At 34.2% G+C, this 18,725-nt stretch overlaps 2 protein-coding genes across 2 annotated transcripts; one reads left to right on the forward strand and one right to left on the reverse strand.

Moving 5' to 3' along the window:
* Positions 1-9,552: 9,552 nt before the first annotated feature.
* LOC143534664 (DEAD-box ATP-dependent RNA helicase 24-like) lies at positions 9,553-13,087 on the forward strand. Its single transcript, XM_077029100.1, has 5 exons — positions 9,553-10,194; positions 10,427-11,655; positions 12,045-12,084; positions 12,255-12,630; positions 12,865-13,087. Exons 1-5 carry the CDS (start codon positions 9,603-9,605, stop codon positions 12,914-12,916), a joined length of 2,289 nt encoding a protein of 762 aa, XP_076885215.1. The 5' UTR covers positions 9,553-9,602; the 3' UTR covers positions 12,917-13,087.
* A 200-nt stretch (positions 13,088-13,287) lies between these two features.
* Positions 13,288-16,583, reverse strand: LOC143534666 (beta-carotene isomerase D27, chloroplastic-like). The gene is made up of 8 exons (XM_077029102.1): positions 16,430-16,583; positions 16,237-16,332; positions 15,096-15,197; positions 14,914-15,013; positions 13,869-13,960; positions 13,694-13,774; positions 13,531-13,599; positions 13,288-13,451 (listed from the first exon to the last, which is right to left on the reverse strand). Exons 1-8 carry the CDS (start codon positions 16,538-16,540, stop codon positions 13,341-13,343), a joined length of 762 nt encoding a protein of 253 aa, XP_076885217.1. The 5' UTR covers positions 16,541-16,583; the 3' UTR covers positions 13,288-13,340.
* Positions 16,584-18,725: the final 2,142 nt, after the last annotated feature.

Below are 18,725 nucleotides of genomic sequence, written 5' to 3' on the forward strand. Positions count from 1 at the left end.
CTTCTTGAAGAAGAAACAGATTATAGATGTTTCTTCATGAAGAAGAAACTCATCATATGATTTGGTAAATAAACAAAAAGACTACGGGTCTAAATATTTTATTCAAACAAATGATCAATCAATGTTTAAAGCTATTTAAACCAGACTAAAGGTCTACAGCCGGATCAAGAGACGATTCGGATATTTATATACATATTTTATTATAGGTCAATCAATCAATCAGTCAATCAATCAATCATTCATTCACAGTCAAGGTTTCAAACGAGATCACCATATCATTCAGAACAGTCAATCACAGGTGAATACGTTCAAACCTTTTTAATCAGTCAAAACATATTCATACTCAATGAGACGAACGGGTGCTTGTCTTAAATAGTCAATCAATGTCTACATGAGATCGTGTGAATCTCTAAAACTTTATAATACAAAGTAGAAAATAAAGTCAACTCAGACCGAATACACATGTGTCTGGATCCAAACATAACCGTTCAGCCTAATCATTCTAAGGCTACGTGGCCGCGGGCTAGTGGTCATAACTAGTCTCCCGGAAAGGGCTACGTGGCTCGGGAACAATTGTGTGTGTAGGGCAGTGGTATATAGACCAGAAGTAGAAATGCTTCTGCTGAGCTTGTAGAGAAAACTATATTTGTATTATAATGTCATTCAAATGTTTTATAGAGTCATACGTGTTCACTAGCATATAGCTGACGTATTTTTCCCCACATTTCAGGGAATACAGATTAGTACAGGTAGCAAGACATTCATGGAGTTAGATGCTCGCAAGGTAATGATGGCTCAGTTTTTAATTATTAAAATATTGCAAACGGTATTTCAACAAGCTTTATAAATCAAACACCGGGTATTTATTATCCGAGAAGTTTTCAAATAAACTAATATTTTATTCAACCAAAGTCTTCCGCTAATATAACCCGCAACTCTGATGTATTTACAAAACAGGTACCAACTATTGGTCATACGCCTAGGCCCTAAGCCGAGGTGTGACAGTCATTCCTCCCTTCTTGGGTACTACTTGAACTGGACTGCCCCAAGGTGAATATGATATTGGATAGATTAATCCAGCATCAAATAGTTTGATTACTTCCTTATTCACCATATCTTGCATGTTGGGATTGATACGTCTTTGATGTTGGACCACGGGTTTGTATTCTTCCTCCATGAGAATTTTGTGAGTACAAAAGGATGGACATATGCCCTTGATATCCATGATCTTCCATGCGATGGCCTTCTTATGACTCTTAAGAACCTTAAGAAGTTCGTCTTTCTCTTCTTTAGAAATGTGAGATGAAATAATTACTGGGAGTTGAGAGTCTTTTTCTAGAAAGGCGTATTCGAGATGGTTTGGTAGTTTTTTTAATTCTAAGGCTGGTGGTTCTTCAAGTGATGTTTTTGATTTTTCATTACATTCGTTGATTTCATATACTATTTCTAATGCTTCTTAATAACTATCATTGATATTTTCGTTTTCTAAAAGAAAATGGGTATGTTGAGTGTTTTGTCTAAGACTTGTGTTTCTAGCGGTTTATCAATAGAGGAATCTCGCATATAGCAACTCACGATGGAATCTATGATGTCAACACAGTATATTGTGTCATCATGATGTTGCGGATATTGCATATATTTTCCTATGTCAAAAGTGATTGCCTCATAATTGACCTTGAGAGTGAGTTTGCCGGTGCAAACGTCAATAATAACCTTTGCAGTGGCTAAGAAGGGTCTTCCTAAAATCAGAGGTACACTTGTGTCTTCTTCCATGTCTAGAATTACAAAATCTACTGGGAAAACAAACTTGTCAATTTTGACAAGCATGTTTTCGACAAGAAAAATATACATTATTTAATTTATCTCATCTATCTCTAAATAAAAGCTCAAAATTTTATGAATTGCAAGTTATAATTTATTTATTTTATTATATGTTAGTGTAAGATTTAAATTTGTTGTTTTTTCACCAATAAAAAGTTTTTAATTTGTAACATTTAAGCAAAATAGTATCTTCATCATCGATTGCTATTTTGAAAAACAATAATTTGAATATGTGTAAGACGGAAAAAATTGTGTACGAAGAAACTGAAATGTGTAGGAAAAGAAATAAGATGCGTATGAGAAGAAAAAAGATGTGTAGAAAAAACTATAAGATGTGTATGAGAAAATTAAACATGTGTAGGGAAAAAAATGAAGATGTGTAGGAAGAAACTAAATATGCGTAGGAAAAATTGAAGATGTGTAGGACCAAAGAAAAAAGGGTACAGCGAAATTGTAGACGTGTAGGAAAAAATATATTTTGTGCATAAGAAAATTAAAGATGTGTAGGAAAGAAATTAAGATGTGTATGAGAAAATTAAAGATGTGTATGAAGAAATTATATATACGTAGGAAACATTTAAATATGTGAATGACAAAAAACATGCGTATGAAAAAATTAAAAATGTGTAGGAAACAAATTTAGACGTGTACGAAAAAATTAAAGATATGTAGGAAAATTTTGTAGAGTTATAGAAAAAAATTATAGTTGAGTAGGATGAATTCAAGAGATAACGTAAAAAAATGTAAAGATTAATTTATTGTTTTATGGATTTATTAATTTTTAAATCTTTTTAGTTATTGTGATTAGATTAATTATACTCCCTCCGTCCCATTTTTAATGTTCATTTTTCTATTTTTGGTTGTCCCAATTTAAATATCATTTCTATACATATAAATTCAACTTTCAGTTGTGCCCTTAATATTATAAGTTCAATTTTTTAGCCAAGGAAGAAAAATGGTTTTTAGCCATAATAACTTAAAGGACATTATTGTTATTTTACAACTCATAAAATAAAATGATCAAACATTTCTTAATTTGTGTGTTTTGGGTCCCATGACATTTAAAATGGGACGGAGGGAGTATTAGTTAGAAGTGTAACTTGCATTAGTTTAATTATATATATTAATGGGAGAGAGAATACATTTATATTACTTTAATATTTTTTTCATATATTTTTAATATTCAAGATTGAAAATAAAATGAGTGGTCCAGATTGACTTCTCGCTGTAATTTTACTTCTCGCATAAACTATCCCCTATATATATATATAGGGTGGGGTTAAAATAAGAAGCGGAGTGTGTCTAAGAAGTGTAAGAAGTAATCTGGTGCATAAGATATGCTGATCTGACGGTGGATATTAAAATGTGTTTATTGTGCGGTGTGTTTTATTTTAGTTGTAGCGTGTTTTATTAGATCTAATGGTGATACACATTTTCTACACTTTTTAGTAAAAATTCACTTCTTATTTTAACCTTGCTCTCTCTCTCTCTCTTTCTATATATATATATATATATATATATATAGGATTAGGTTCATTTCAGAAGTGTTTCTTATTGCGAGAAGTCATTACAACCAATCATAATTTTACTTTTATTTATGATTTATTTTAATAGAAGGGGTATTTTAGTACAAAGTTTTTTTTTTTCCATATATGACAAGTAACTAATATTTGGGATAAGTTACACATTTTGTGTTTTTTAATATAAATATTTTAAAATTTAACTAGTTTCATTTACCATAAAATAATCTATTTATTCCTATTTCCACTTTATCAAGAAATATGACTAAGTAACTAACACTTTTTCTTTTAAATTGTTTGTTTTATGTATTTTTAATCTATTATTAATTTGTTCGTAAACTTACATAATCTAGTTAGATTTTCAACTTTATACTTTATTCATAAATGTTCCTACACATGATAAAATTTACACATACATAATTTGAAACACCTACACAGTATATATATGAAGCTACAAACGCTAAAATTTAGACATACATCATTCGAAATACCACCTACACAGTACATATATGATCATACACATGATAAAATTTACACATACACAATTCAAAATATCACATACACAGTATATATATGAACTTACACGATACATAAATGATTCGGCATGCGATAATATTTACACATACACAAATCAAAATACCACTTACACAATACATATATGAACCTACAAATGATATAATATACATATACACAATTCTAAATACCACCTACAGTAACATATAAACCTACACAGTACAAAATAAGCTTTAATATTTTTTACATTAAACTACATATAATAAATGACGGACAATGTTAATAACCTACACTTGCAAAATAATTACATACATATTCATGATATCATCTACATCGAGTTTATATGAACCCACACAATATTATATAATATAAAATAATTTGAAACCTGTAGGTGTCTTCAATATGAAAATTGTCTAGTACTATGAAAAATAATTTGAAATAAAAGAAAATACAATTCGAACCAAAAGAAAAAACACAAAATGATTATGTGTATTTTATGAAAATAATTTGTAATAATTTAAACATGCACGTTAGCATGTATTTCAGTATTTGAAACAAAAGGAAAAACAAGAAAATGAAGTTAAACCTTGACATTCAAACATTGGGATATGAATATTATGTTAATTTAATTCATTAAATGATTTGAGCAAATGTTTAGGGAACTTATTAATTGAGATTTTTGTTATGGTAGAATATGATCAAACTATCCTTTTTCTATTAAAAACCTTATAAATGATTTGCATATTTATATACTTATAATATCGGGAGTGTTGTGCACCATGAGTTTGTACCACATGCTTCTACGTTTGTACACAATTTGGTAGTCTGTATTTTTGCCAGGTGTCCTGGCTATTTCTGTTTTGTTTACACGTTTCAATGACGAGTGTTTATTGTAAACAGACACATATAAGTCTCTGACGCCCTTTTTGTACCACCGCACTGCTTCTCTCTTTGGCTTCTTTCTCTTGCTACCACCACTCGCCTCACCACCTCCGGCCACCACCTTCAACGACGCCATCTTAATACATATGGTACCTTCATTTTCAATGCCTTCGGTTCCATTTCCGGTAAACCTACTGCTGCCGAGTTGTATTTGGAAACCCTAGGCGGCGGTGGTGTTTTCCGCCGATGTACGAGGCCAACCTACTGCTACCGGGTTCTACTTGAAAACCCTAGGTGGCGGTGGTGGTCCGGTGATGTTTTACAGCAGTTGTAGTGGTCTGGTGGCCTCTTATCGTCTGTCTCAACCTGCCGTCCATTGCTGGCTTTCGTAACGTGGTGTGTGCAGTGTTATATCAGATGGTGGTTGCTGGTGATTTCATAACCGTAGGGGCGGTGTGTGGTGGCGTGTTCTTACCTTAATTTGGCTTATTTTCCTTCTTTTTTATCAATTACGGTTACCACATTCATCATCAATCCCGATTCTGGTATGTATTTTTTTTTAGTTTTTCTCCATCAATTGTGTGACCAATTACTTTGGTTAGGATTTCAGTAACAAAATTTTTAAGACCACTTTAGTCTGCTGGCTTTTCTTGATGTTGATGCTGATATTATCAATCAAAGTGGGAACTAGATGAGTTGTACAATACATGTCACAAACCACTTTAGTCTACTGGCTTTTGTTCATTACACTTTGATTTCACCGAGTATTACTGATTTTGCTATCTTTGGCATTTGGAGTTCATTTAGCATGCTGTTGCACATGTGGAAGGAGTCTTATGGAACGAAAATGCTTCAATTGGGCATTCCACCAAAGACAAGGTATGAAGTGATTTTAATTACGTGATGTTACTATTGACTTGGTGTCTTTTATGACTATAGTAGTTTGATCCTTTGATTAGTTATATCTAATAGGAAACACACCGTCTTATGGATTTCTTATATAGTTGTTCTTATATGTATGTGTGTTAGCAATATAATTGTGAAGACTATTGATTTGGGTCAGAAAGGCTTCAGGTTTCAAGTTTATGTTAGTCGTTGCCATTTTTATATTCTAAATTTAGTTGCGGGTCAGAAAGGCTTTAGGTCATTATGGGTTTGGGTCAGAAAGTCTAGAAAAATTTCACAAAAGGATATGAGTCTGCAATTTTAGGATCAATAAAACGCAGTTGGTTTTGAATCTTGATGTTATTTTCCACTCTACTTTGTTTGGTGGAGTTATGAAATTAGTTTCAATTTAATGTTAATGAATGTGCAGTTGTAGTTACCCTTTTCCTTAAAATGTTTTGGCTTGATCTTGATAATAATAGATTTATGTATGCTCTGTTTTGGTTAAAGGTTACGAGTATTGTATTTATTTGTGGAATATCGTATGTGTTGGTCAGCGGTTGGCAGGTCACTATTTTGTGTTTTAGTTTATTCATTTGTTACGTTGTTTGGTAGGTTTATATGATGTTTGCTACCATATTGTTGTGTATGGTTGCTGGTTTGGTTTGACGGAATTTTTTTTTCTCATTTTGTTCTAATTTAATCAAGTAGAAAATGAGAGTTAGTGATTGTCCTCAAATTAGTATTCATGTAGAATTAATTATGAAGTGCATACAGGAACAAACCAAATTGTTGCTCAGGTAGATATCTTTCCAAGTAGTCAATTTGTGTCAGTGGTGTGGTGTTTTCGTCTCATTTAGTGTCATTCAAATTACTTCTTCATGGATACTTGATTCCTTCATGTGATTAGCTCATAGGTTGTTTTGTCATTGTTGGGCTGTGTTTTCGTTAATGATTTGTCTCATTTTGTGGTTGTGTCAGTTTTTAGATACTGTGTATGCTGTATGCTGTTGGTTTTATCATATAGTGATTCGCGCGAAGATCGTCAGGTCTCCACCACCTACACCAGACCCTAAATCCAATAGGCCAGTGCAAGAAACATCAGGTACTAAACTTTTTTTAAAAAAACGAAACTGCTACAATGCGTAGGTCGAATATGTTCTCAAGGACATTATGGTCAAATCTGATATGAAGCGCAGTTTGGTCAAAATGCAGTTCCAAAAAGTAGTTGTAAATTGGTAACAAAAGATTACTTAAATATAAAACCATTGATACCAATTGCAACTTAATTTTTAACCATGTCGTTGGACAAAAATGCATTTTAGTCAAATCTGAAACGAGTCGCAATTTTGGCTGACTTTCCTAAAACTGAAGTTTGACCGATACACCCTTGATGTCATATAATCTGTTTGCTTTTGTTTGTAGGCGTCAATCAGCTGTCAGTTCTTAACTTTTAATATACCTCACAAGGGTTTTAATATCAAGGAGAAAAGAAGCAAAAGATACAATGAAGAACATGGGTACATAAGCTTTTTTTGGGAAATAGACAGAAGACATCTAACATCACAATGCTGCATTTTTTTGTATATGTAAACCCAAAAATACCCAACTATATGATATAAGGCAACTTGGGTTTCAAAATGTCCTATGTATTATGTAGCCTATACTAGCATGTGCAACTCAAATGTATGTTAACTAGACATGTATATCTATGCAAACATATACTGCCAGAACAATATGAACACCCAATCCGTCGACCAACACACACATCCGGTGGGCACCCAACTACGACGCATCGCGGCGGGTGAGCCCACTAGTTTATTACAAGAATGACATTATCATTATGAACCATTGATCAACATAATCAATGACTCAGATTCATTTCTCGCACTTCTCGCTATAAAATCACTTATCGCATGATCTATCCCCCATATATATATATATATATATATAGAAAAAGGGTTCAAATAAAAAACAATTGTTTTGTGAGAAGTGTGAGAATGCTTTAAAATAGAGTAAAGTGCCAAAATCGTCCCCGAGGTTTGGTCATTTTTATGACTTTAGTCCAAATAGTTTCTTTTTTTGCAACTGCAACCTTGAGGTTTTCTGATTGCTGCCGATATCGTCCAAATAGCTAACTCTGTTAATTTATACTGTTAACTCAAAGGGTATTTTGGACATTTTATTGTTTTCTTTATTAAATCATTTAATAAATAACAAATTTATAATAATATAAAAGAAATACCATACATAAAAGAACGACAAGAATCACCAGAACGTTTCCCCAAAAAAAATTCATTTTTTGCTTTTCATTTCTTTCTTTAAACCTCCATGAACTCCGATGACGGTGGCAACGATAAAGAACTTTCTTTCGTCACCAATTCAAGATCCTGAAACGATACGACCCCTCATCTCCCACCCCCTCCAGACAACGCCTCCTCCACAACACTGCCCACAACCACCATCGTCTCCGGCGACTCATCAATGTGTCTATTTCTTATACCAAGCTAAACATACAAAATAAACCACAAAATTAACAACATACCACTGTCGCATCTTCTTCATCGTAAACCTTTAGCCGCTAGTTTCTCACTCAAACAATTTCACACCTAAACAGACATAGTAATCGATTGAGGTATTGGTGGTCTCTAAAGGCGTCGGCGGTGGATGTTTCAGGCAGCGACAGTGATGGGGTTCAGCCTTGAACCGCTAATCTCTCTACTCTCTCCGTATTTCATCGTAAACCTTGAGGTTTCAGGAATTAGGGCAAGGGGATGTCAACTGGAAATTTGTTTTTGTCGGGTTGTAAGGCTTCGCCGGTGGTCGCAGCTTTGCAGGTGGTGGCGATTGGCGGGGTTTGGTTGCCGGAGAAGTGGAAGCGGTGTACGAGGTGTGGCCGACAAGGGCATGAGGAAGAAAGCGGTCATGGGTGGGGGTGGGGGTGGGGATGGGGATGGGGGTTGGATTTAATTACTTATATTTATATTATGATTATTATTATGATTATAATTATTATTATGATTATTATTATTATTATATAAGAAAAATAAATATAGGGAATGTCCATATTACCCCTGTGTTAACGATAAAAAATAACTGAGTTAGTGATTTGGACGATACTGGCAGGAATCATAAAACCTCAAGGTTGCAGTTGCAAAAAAGAAACTATTTGGACTAAAGTCGCAAAAATGACCAAACCTCAGGGACGATTTTGGCACTTTACTCTTTAAATATAAGTACACCACCTAAATAGGACACTATACCATGTAAATATAAAACTATACAACTTTTAAAAACTATCAATCTCAACCATTAGATTTTATATCCAAGGTTATACATCTATTCTTATGCTTCTCACAAAAATATTGTTTTTTTACGTTAACCCTACCTTATATATATATATATATATGGGAATGTTAACATACAAATAAAATTAACGTGCTAAACGTGATAATCAAGTAGAGTATATATACCCTTGGAAAAAATTTATACACACATAGGGGAATGTAAATGTACAATGAAATTAACTTGCTAAATGTGAGAATCAAGTATGATAATTATATATACAAATAGAGTAATAAATTAATTACATCATAGAGTAATTATATAATTATTCTACTAGAATGGTTTATCAAATAGTATAATTGTGTAATTACACGTGATCACAAACTCAGAAAAACAATTAAAAACGTTTATTTTTATTGACTGAAAAACAAATCACTTAAAATCATTTATCTTCCTACAAGCAAACTTACCCTGACCTTGCCACCGATTACCACCACCATAGCACCACCACCGCCTTCACCCCAAACATTACCAAAACCCCTTCGTTAAACCACCAGACCTAGACCTAGGGTTTGTCTATATCTATATCTATATCTATATCTATATAATTCTATATCTTTATCCCCAATCTTCCAAATTCAATCTAATAACCACCATAACCTAACCTAACCTAGGGTTTCATTTCAATCCAATTCAATGTCCAAGCGTAAGTTTGGATTCGAAGGCTTCAACATCAACAAACAATCCACCTACACCTTCAACCACCCTCAACCACCCCAACGCCTCTACGTCCCACCAACATCAACATCCTCCTCTCGCTCCCACGACCACTTCGAAGACACCGACCTCGACAACATCGAATACGACATCGACCCCGAAAACCACACCGAACCACCCGCTGCACCAGACGATGGCGAAATCGACCCGCTGGACGCCTTTATGGAGGGGATTCATGAGGAGGTGAGGGCCCCACCGCCTTCGAAACCGAAGGCGGAGGAGAAGTATAGAGATGATGAGGAGGATGATCCGATGGAGAGTTATTTGAGAGCCAAGAAGGATGTTGCGTTGACGTTGGCGTCTGATGCTCTGCACGCCGGGTATAATTCGGATGAGGAGGTGTATGCTGCTGCCAAGGCGGTGGATGCGGGGTTGTTGGAGTATGATTCGGATGATAATCCGATTGTTGTTGATAAGAGGAAGATTGAGCCGATTGCCGCGTTGGATCATGGTTCGATTGATTACGAACCGTTTAATAAAGATTTTTATGAAGAGAAATCATCCGTTTCAGGTATTAAATGTTTATAGTGCTAATTGTAAGAGTCAAGTAGTGTAATTATATATATACAACATAGTATATATGCAGCATAGTGTAATTGCATTATGTTGTATAATATAATTACACTACTTGATTTAGCACGTTAATTTAATTTGTATTTGATTCAAGCCCGACATTTATAACTCTATATATTGTTTATATTAGTTTTAATATAAGTGTTGTTTATTATTATGTTTTATATCAGGTATGAGTGAGCAAGAGGTTGCGGAGTATCGAAATAGTTTGGCGATTCGTGTTGCAGGCTTTGATGTTCCAAGGCCGATAAAGACATTTGCAGAAGCTGGTTTCTCTGCAGAGTTGATGAAAGCGATTGCGAAACAAGCTTATGAAAAGCCTACTTCAATACAGTGTCAATCTTTGCCGATTGTGTTATCCGGGAGGGATATTATTGGCATTGCAAAAACTGGTTCAGGTAAGACGGCTGCGTTTGTTCTTCCGATGATTGTTCATATTATGGATCAACCCGAGTTGGCTAAAGAGGAGGGGCCGATAGGAGTAGTTTGTGCGCCTACTAGAGAATTAGCGCATCAAATATATTTAGAGGCGAAGAAATTTGCAAAAGTGTATGGTATTCGCGTGTCTGCGGTTTATGGTGGGATGTCGAAACTTGAGCAGTTTAAAGAATTGAAGTCGGGGTGTGAGATTGTTATTGCTACACCTGGGAGGTTAATAGACATGTTGAAGATGAAGGCGCTGAATATGTTAAGAGCTACTTATTTGGTTCTTGATGAGGCTGATAGAATGTTTGATCTTGGATTTGAACCGCAGATAAGGTCAATTGTAGGTCAAATTCGTCCGGATCGCCAAACGTTGCTTTTTTCAGCGACAATGCCTAGAAAAATTGAGAAGCTTGCAAGGGAAATACTTACTGATCCTGTGAGAGTTACCGTTGGTGAGATTGGGATGGCTAATGAGGATATCACTCAAGAAGTTCAAGTACTTGTTTCTGATTCAGAGAAGATGAATTGGCTGCTTGAAAAGCTTCCAGAACTGATTGATAATGGTGATGTATTGGTTTTCGGGTCAAAGAAGGCAACGGTTGATGAGATAGAAAGTCAGTTATTGCAAAAAGGGTTTAAAGTTGCTGCGCTTCATGGTGATAAAGATCAGGCGTCTCGTATGGAGACATTGCAAAAGTTTAAAAGTGGGACATACCATGTTCTTGTTGCAACTGATGTTGCTGCGCGTGGTCTTGACATTAAGTCGATTAAGTCGGTGGTTAATTTTGATATTGCTAGAGATATGGACATGCATGTGCATAGAATTGGGAGAACAGGTCGGGCTGGTGATAAAGATGGGACTGCTTACACTCTTATCACACATAAAGAGGCCCGTTTTGCTGGAGAGTTGGTCAATAGCTTGATTGCAGCTGGTCAAAATGTGTCGATGGAACTTATGGACCTTGCTATGAAGGTAATTTTTTTTTCTTGTTATTGACTTTGTTTTCTTAAGTATACTTGCTTATGTCATATGTGCTTAAGAGATCTATTATCCTCTAATGCAATTACCACTTTTAGAAATTAAAAATGTTGACCGTCTAAACCTAGCAATTACCACCTTTTGAAACAAGGAGAAAATTCCGTATTTTCTTAACACAAATTGTAATCAGAGATACCTTTTGTTTGTTCACTTGCACATATTGTACAATGCATTATCTTATACAAATTACTATTTATGTGTTTTCCCTTTATTTTTGAATATGATTTGGATATGCATTACATATGATAACAGTGACATTACTTGTTCATCATGAAAGTTCATACAAATCATCGCGGGTAATGTTTTTTACTTTAAATTTTCAGGATGGGAGGTTTAGATCCAAGAGAGACGCTAGAAAAGGAGGTATTTTTTCTTGATATTCTTTTATGCTACGTGACTTTTTACCATATACTCAGACTGTATTTGCGTGTATAACTGTATATATTCACTAAGCTATTTAAGCTTATTCTTGAAGTGAGCTTTTTGCTGTTTTGGTCATTACCACCATTTTGATCTCTTTCATATTTGTGCAGGTGGGAAAAGGGCAAAAGGAAGGGGAGGTGGCAATCGAGGTGTGCGTGGTGTGGACTTTGGCTTGGGGATAGGATACAATTCAGAACCCAAAGCTGCCTCATCAACCGGTCGTAGTTCAGCTGTTAATTCACTTAGATCGGGAGTTATGGCTCAGTTCAAAAGCAGCTTTGTTGCAGCTTCGTCGAATTCTCAAAATCAAGGTCTAATTAACAGTAACAAGAAAATGGTTTTACCCGGTTTTGTTTCGGGTGGTTCCATAGGTGGAGATGTACGTTCTCCCTCTACGACCACCGGTTCTCCAAGTTTGGCTCACATGCCAGCTGGCAACGCTCCTAGTCAGAACACAGGACATGGAAGCCAAGGGAGCTCTGATAGGTGATTTTCCAGATTGAAACTTTCTATTGCTAATTTTTTGGGGTTGTATTAGAAGGGTTGGGCAATAGAAACGGGCCAGTCAAGTCCACGCTCAAGACTTTACTTTATTTTTCTTACAACAAAAATACTGACCAATTTTAAGTGAACGTGTCAAAATTGCTACTTGTGGAGTATATTACTACATTATACATTGAGGCTTAGAGCTGTTGCATTAACAACTTATATTTTATGCAGATCAAAAGACCGTCCTAGAGAAAGGAGGCGGCCTTCTGGATGGGACCGATGAACCATGAGTGGCCCTAAAGTATTGCATGCTACGCAAAACCTTATTTGCCGATTCATGTTATTGTTTTGTTTACAAATGTTTGATTTCACATGTGTAGTTACCAAATTTATATTCACCTGACAGTGGAGTTTGCCATATTTATGACAGGTAGTTATGGGTGACAGTTGGTTGTCAAAATACTTTAGAATAGTATGATTTCACTTTATTTAGTATCACTACATTGATTTTGACAGATAAAAAAAACTTTTATCCATCTTTTCTAACTTTGAGTTTACCATTTATCAAGTAGAACCATTTTAGATCTATACTGAAACCTGCTATCATATTTGTGTTGAATCTGTGTTTATGACATCTTTGTATCTGAACGCGTTTAACAAAGTTGACTGTTACAAATATCAATCTTTTATGTCTTTGGGCACTTCATTTAAAGTGTGTTGGTTGTTGCTGTTCTGCGACGGGTGGCATTGGGACATATCTCCAGACAAGGTTCCTTTAAAGTGTTATCCTCTTCTGGTGGAGAAACACCAAATTTGAACTGCATGTTGGCCCCTTGTTGGTTAAGTTAACACCAAAACAAGATAACGAGCTAACTGATACGTGCTAGAGTTCTTTACCTGACAGCTATAATCTTCGAAATTTGGCTTCATAAGAAGAGGAACTCCCATGTGATCCATAAAGAACTCCTGCAAACCAAATCCAATTATGATCAACCATCCAGTATACCAAATATCAATTCCTTATGACAATACAAAATGAATCTGAAAACTCAATACTGACCTGGGTAGGAAGTTTACATGTATTCACACATATTCCCACACATTTACTCTCCTCTAGATACTTGCATCTTTCGACAAACACCTATATCAAGAACCACACCCAACCCGAAGGGGTTGATCAAGATGACATGCATATCGCAGCTGACGATGGAATTTGGAAAATAACAAATCATTACCCCACTTGGTAACGATGATCCGTCGGGAAGATCAACATTGTTGACAGTGCAAGTACCCATGAGCCACTGACACGATAGTGCGGTCACCCTTGCTTCCAGAGAAACACACATACACACGTTTATTACTAAGAATAATTTAAAATAGGGATTAAACTATAGAATAGTGAAAGTTTTGAAACTGTTTCAATCAGGTCACTCATAAAATGTTTTGTTCAAATCAGGTTACTAAATTTTCTTTGTGTTATAATCCTAGATATTTACATGGATAGCAAGTTATGTAGGTTTTTTTAAATAGTTTTGACTTTGCAAAATATTTTTAAAAAATTTGACAAAATTAGTAAAAATTGAGGAAAAAAAATAATTGCGAAAATAAAAAAAAAAAAAAAAAACTGAAACATTGCAATTTTTTTTTATTTTTTTTTGCAATTTTTCGTAATTAAAAATTATTTTTCTCAATCTTCTAAAAAATATTTTGCAATGTCAAACTGTTTAAAAATAAAAGAAAAACTACATAACCTGCTATCCAGGTAAAAGATCTCACAAAGGAAACTTTAGTGACTGATTGGAACAAAACATTTTATGAGTGATCGGATTGGAACGGTTTTGAAACTTGGTTAATCTTTTATAGAGTAATCCCTTTAAAATACCAACAAAAACACCTCTCATAACATCAACTTATAATTTATCAATTAACCATGGTCTACATGATATAGATTTAATCCATCTTTGTACCACCTCCATAAAGGTCCCATTTTACTTGTCAATCTTTAATATGAAATAATCATAATCAAAGAGATAGTGTTGGGATATGCATTTGTTGTTTGAAGTTGTGATAAATTGATTATTTACTGCTATTATGACAGTGTTCATCAAGTTCAGGTCACTTAAAGATTCATGTAACTTTATCTTAAGTATTCAACTGGATATCTTCAAAGTTCAAACTTAAAAATCCATTCACACTTACAAGGTAATCCCAAACACCTCCTTATTCAATATATGCTTGTAAAGATGGAGAATTATAAAGAAATTACAATGCGGAACTCACCAACCATCATAGCAGCGACTTTTCCTTGAGCGATAGGAGCTATTAGCATTTTGTAAAGCTCTAACAACAACGGAGGAAACAACGATCTTAATATGCGAACCTAAAGTTACGTTACAAAGTTACGTTATGAATAGCTGCAATTTGGCAGGATTATGAATTAAGAACAGGGAATTATAACATACCGCTGCGTCTTTGGTTTCAGAGTTGGTTCTGGCAAGCATAAGACGATTCGCTACATCTATTAATCCATCATAACCCAACTTCTCCGAATCCCATCCCACTTCCTGTAAAATAATTCCGCAACACAAAATTACATCATTTCGTCTCGTCATAATCAGTTATCTATGAATGTAATTTTAAACGACTTAGTTTTGCCATTCAATAAGGGGCTAGCGACGCAGCATGTTGCTAGTTTGCCTTTTTTTCCGGATGTAAACACTACTTGTGTCGATTAAGAACATTATTACTATTATATATAACATTTGAGAAGCTTGGTGTCGCAAGACCGTAACTGGTCCACGTGGCGGCACCAGCTTCTGACACATCATTCAATTTTTTTTATTTCGGTTCAGGTATTGTAACGAACGTAACCAAAACTAACCCAATTCAGATCGACTCTCTGCCGTAACGGCAGGGTTCTACTGACAGTTGTTTTTTTATGTTCTAAAACCGTAACAAACATCATTGGTTCACGTGGCGGCACCAACTTGTGACATGTCATACAATATTTTGATTATCTTTTTAGTTTCGGTATCGTAACGAACGTAACCGAAACCGATCCAACTCGTGTCGACTAGCCGCCGTAACGCCCGGGTACCGGTCAATGTTTTGCTTTGTTTTTAGTTCCTCTTTCGTGTCGTAATGACCGTAACCGAAATCGACCCAATTCGCGTCTAATTACCGCTGTAACGCCCGAGTTTTACCGACCCAATAAACATCGTTTTAAATGAGTTATTTTTTTGTATAATAAGTTATACGAGTATTCGTTTTTACATTTAATCTTTAAGTTCAGTGGTCAGTTTAATAACGAAGCTAACTGACACCAACCAAATTCGTATTGCTTTGAAACTTTGATCATAAGTTGTATTTGTTTTTTTTTTAATATGTTAACTTTTATATTATAATTTATATCAGTGTCACTACTATTTTTCACTATGTTTTCAAGTTAGTGTTGGTATCATAACGAACTTCTGCCAATCGAATGCACGTTAATGTATTGCCGCATCATGGCGGGTACAAACGTTATATTACCAAACAAGTAGTGTTTACATCAAAATAAAAGGCAACGAGTAACTAATGTTGTTACTTAATTTGTTACTTTACCTGCGCCATCTTATTGCGAAATAACTTGAGGAAAACATGATCAAGCACGCCGGGGGTGTACTCGACACGCGAGACTGGGTCTATCGTCTTCTGTACCTGTAGAAGATAAGAGTTTGTTAGAATTCATAAGCTATAAACAATTTTTTAACATAAACAGTAAACCCTAATTGTAGTGTAAAAGTAAAACACAGACTGTGTCTCGTGATTGAGCAGATATTCGGAATAACATTCGATGATCGTTGGCTGTGTGGAGTTGTGTTTTTTGAGAAATGGAAGACAAGGGGAACTGAAGCAGAGTAGCCATGTCTGGTAGTAGTTGTTTCCGAAGGAAACTGGATATTGTTAGTTTGTTACTACAACTAACTGTTAGTTGTAAATTTAATTGGACATATATTATTCAATGAAATTAACGTCTAAACGTGATTTATACACGTTAATTTCATTTGTATGTTAACATTCCTTTATAAAAGTTATGATTATTTATTTACTTTTAATAAAATATCTCTCCCTTTAATGCTTACTACTATAATATAGTCCGTGGTTAAAAAAAAATACATAGAAAAAATTAAATTTAATAATATACGTAATAACATACCTTATTGATTCATAAAATATAAATAATGATAAAAAAATGTTATAAATCATAAATGCAGTGTTAAAAAACCGGTTCAAACCGGCCGGTTGAACCGGTTAAACCGGATTTTGCACAGAAGGCCGGTATTTTGAGTCCGATATTTTTGGCCGGTTTGCTAGAACGCGGTTTTTCTCTAAAATATCGGTTTTTACCAGCAAACCAGTTTTATGTCTGAGAAATTTTTGATATTTGCGGCCCGTATTTTTTCAATATTACTTTTAACCTTGCAATTAACATTCAAATGTGTAAACTTTAGAACGTTTTTTTAAAAAATTGAGTGATTTTGCATTATTTTTTTAATATGGATTAACTTTTGGATTATTTTTTGTTATGAAATCATTTTCTTTTGGGTTATTTTTGCATTAAAGTTACATTTATAAGAAATATAAGGTAAATTATTCAACCAGTTGAACCTTCCGGTATATAACCCGGCTCAACCGGTTGTACCATTTTTTAGCCCAGTCCGGTACAAGTAAAATACCGGTTTTAAAACATTGCATAAATGTATAAAGGGGGAAGTGAATATGGGGTTGTCACATACCTAAACTAAGCTTATATGCAAAACCTATCAAAACTATGTCGTTTTGGTTAATTTTACCTTAAAACAACCTCGTTTTATAATTAAATACCATCAAAACTATGTTTCTAATTTTAGTCTCCACTTTCTCTTCCTTTTTTGTTTTTTTTATGTAATCACTGTTTAGAAAAAAATATTCAAAATCTTGTTGAAATTTTATGATACGATAATTAGATACAGTGAAATGTATTTTTAACTGTTAATTAGATACAGTAAGATGTATCTTTAATTGTTATGATTGTGTTCCATGTTATTTTAACGAGCGGTATATGTTAAAATTAAAATGAGTATGGTAGAAGAATTCAAGTTTCAAATGAGTTTCTACCCTTCGCTTGGAATGACTCTATAAAATAATATTCAGGATAATAATCAGCTAAAACTACGAGTTGGATTTCTATGATTATGCAAATTAAATACACATGATTTTGTGGCTTATCAATCAAAACTAGTGGGGACGAAATCGGGAAACTTCAAACGCGAAGAAGACGGTATGTGAATTAGGAGAAAGGGAACGGGAATGAAATTAGTTATTAATATCAATGTTTTAAAAACTGATTTTTCACTCATACTGGATTGAGCTAAAAAATGGTACAACCGATTGGTACCGGGAGGTTCAACCGGTTCAATAGTTTACCTTATAATTTCATATAAATTCAACTTCAACTCCAAAAATAACCCAAATTTAAATGATTCCAAAACAAAAAATAACCTAAAAGTTATTCCATATTATAAACAATAATATAAAAGCACTCAATTGTTAATAAATAGTCCTAAAGTTTACACGTTTGAACGTTAATTATTGGGTTAAAAGCAATTTTGAAAAATATGGCAGCAAATATAAAACATTTCTTAGATTTAAAACCAATTTGCCGGTAAAAACCGATATTTTAGAAAAAAAAAACCGCCGGTATGATTTTTAGCAAACCGGCCAAAAATACCGGGCTCAAAATACTGGATTATTGTGCGAAATCCGGTTTAATCAGTTCAACCGGCCGGTTTGAACCGGTTTTTAAAATACTGATTAATATGTTAACTTTGATGTATTTTAAGGAAATTTCCCTAAAATAGTGTAGTTTACTATATAACATATGCAGTTAATATCGACGATATACAAGTTTACATAATTACTTTCTTTGATTATCACAATTAGCACGTTAATTTCATTTGTATTTGATCCAAGCACTATATATAAATCTATAATATATATAAACGAAAACATAAAAATCCTACGTGTCGCGACATGGTCGCTCCCCCTCTTTTTTGGAGTCTTCAGATTTG

The sequence above is a fragment of the Bidens hawaiensis genome, unplaced genomic scaffold, assembly GCF_021521415.1.
Source record: "Bidens hawaiensis isolate Kalapana, Puna unplaced genomic scaffold, B.hawaiensis_p1.1 tig00010256_1, whole genome shotgun sequence".
Taxonomy (NCBI): domain Eukaryota; kingdom Viridiplantae; phylum Streptophyta; class Magnoliopsida; order Asterales; family Asteraceae; genus Bidens; species Bidens hawaiensis.

What these genes read in the sequence shown, in the direction of transcription:
- LOC143534666 (XM_077029102.1), bottom strand. Translation starts at nt 16,540, where the DNA reads ATGGCTACTCTGCTTCAGTTCCCCTTGTCTTCCATTTCTCAAAAAACA. An exon ending in CATGTAAACTTCCTACCCAG is followed by an intron (nt 13,600 to 13,693) that starts GTCAGTATTGAG and finishes TTTGGTTTGCAG; the next exon opens with GAGTTCTTTATGGATCACAT. An exon ending in TCGAAGATTATAGCTGTCAG is followed by an intron (nt 13,452 to 13,530) that starts GTAAAGAACTCT and finishes GCCAACATGCAG; the next exon opens with TTCAAATTTGGTGTTTCTCC.
- LOC143534664 (XM_077029100.1), top strand. Translation starts at nt 9,603, where the DNA reads ATGTCCAAGCGTAAGTTTGGATTCGAAGGCTTCAACATCAACAAACAA. An exon ending in AGAGAAATCATCCGTTTCAG is followed by an intron (nt 10,195 to 10,426) that starts GTATTAAATGTT and finishes GTTTTATATCAG; the next exon opens with GTATGAGTGAGCAAGAGGTT. An exon ending in TTATGGACCTTGCTATGAAG is followed by an intron (nt 11,656 to 12,044) that starts GTAATTTTTTTT and finishes TTAAATTTTCAG; the next exon opens with GATGGGAGGTTTAGATCCAA.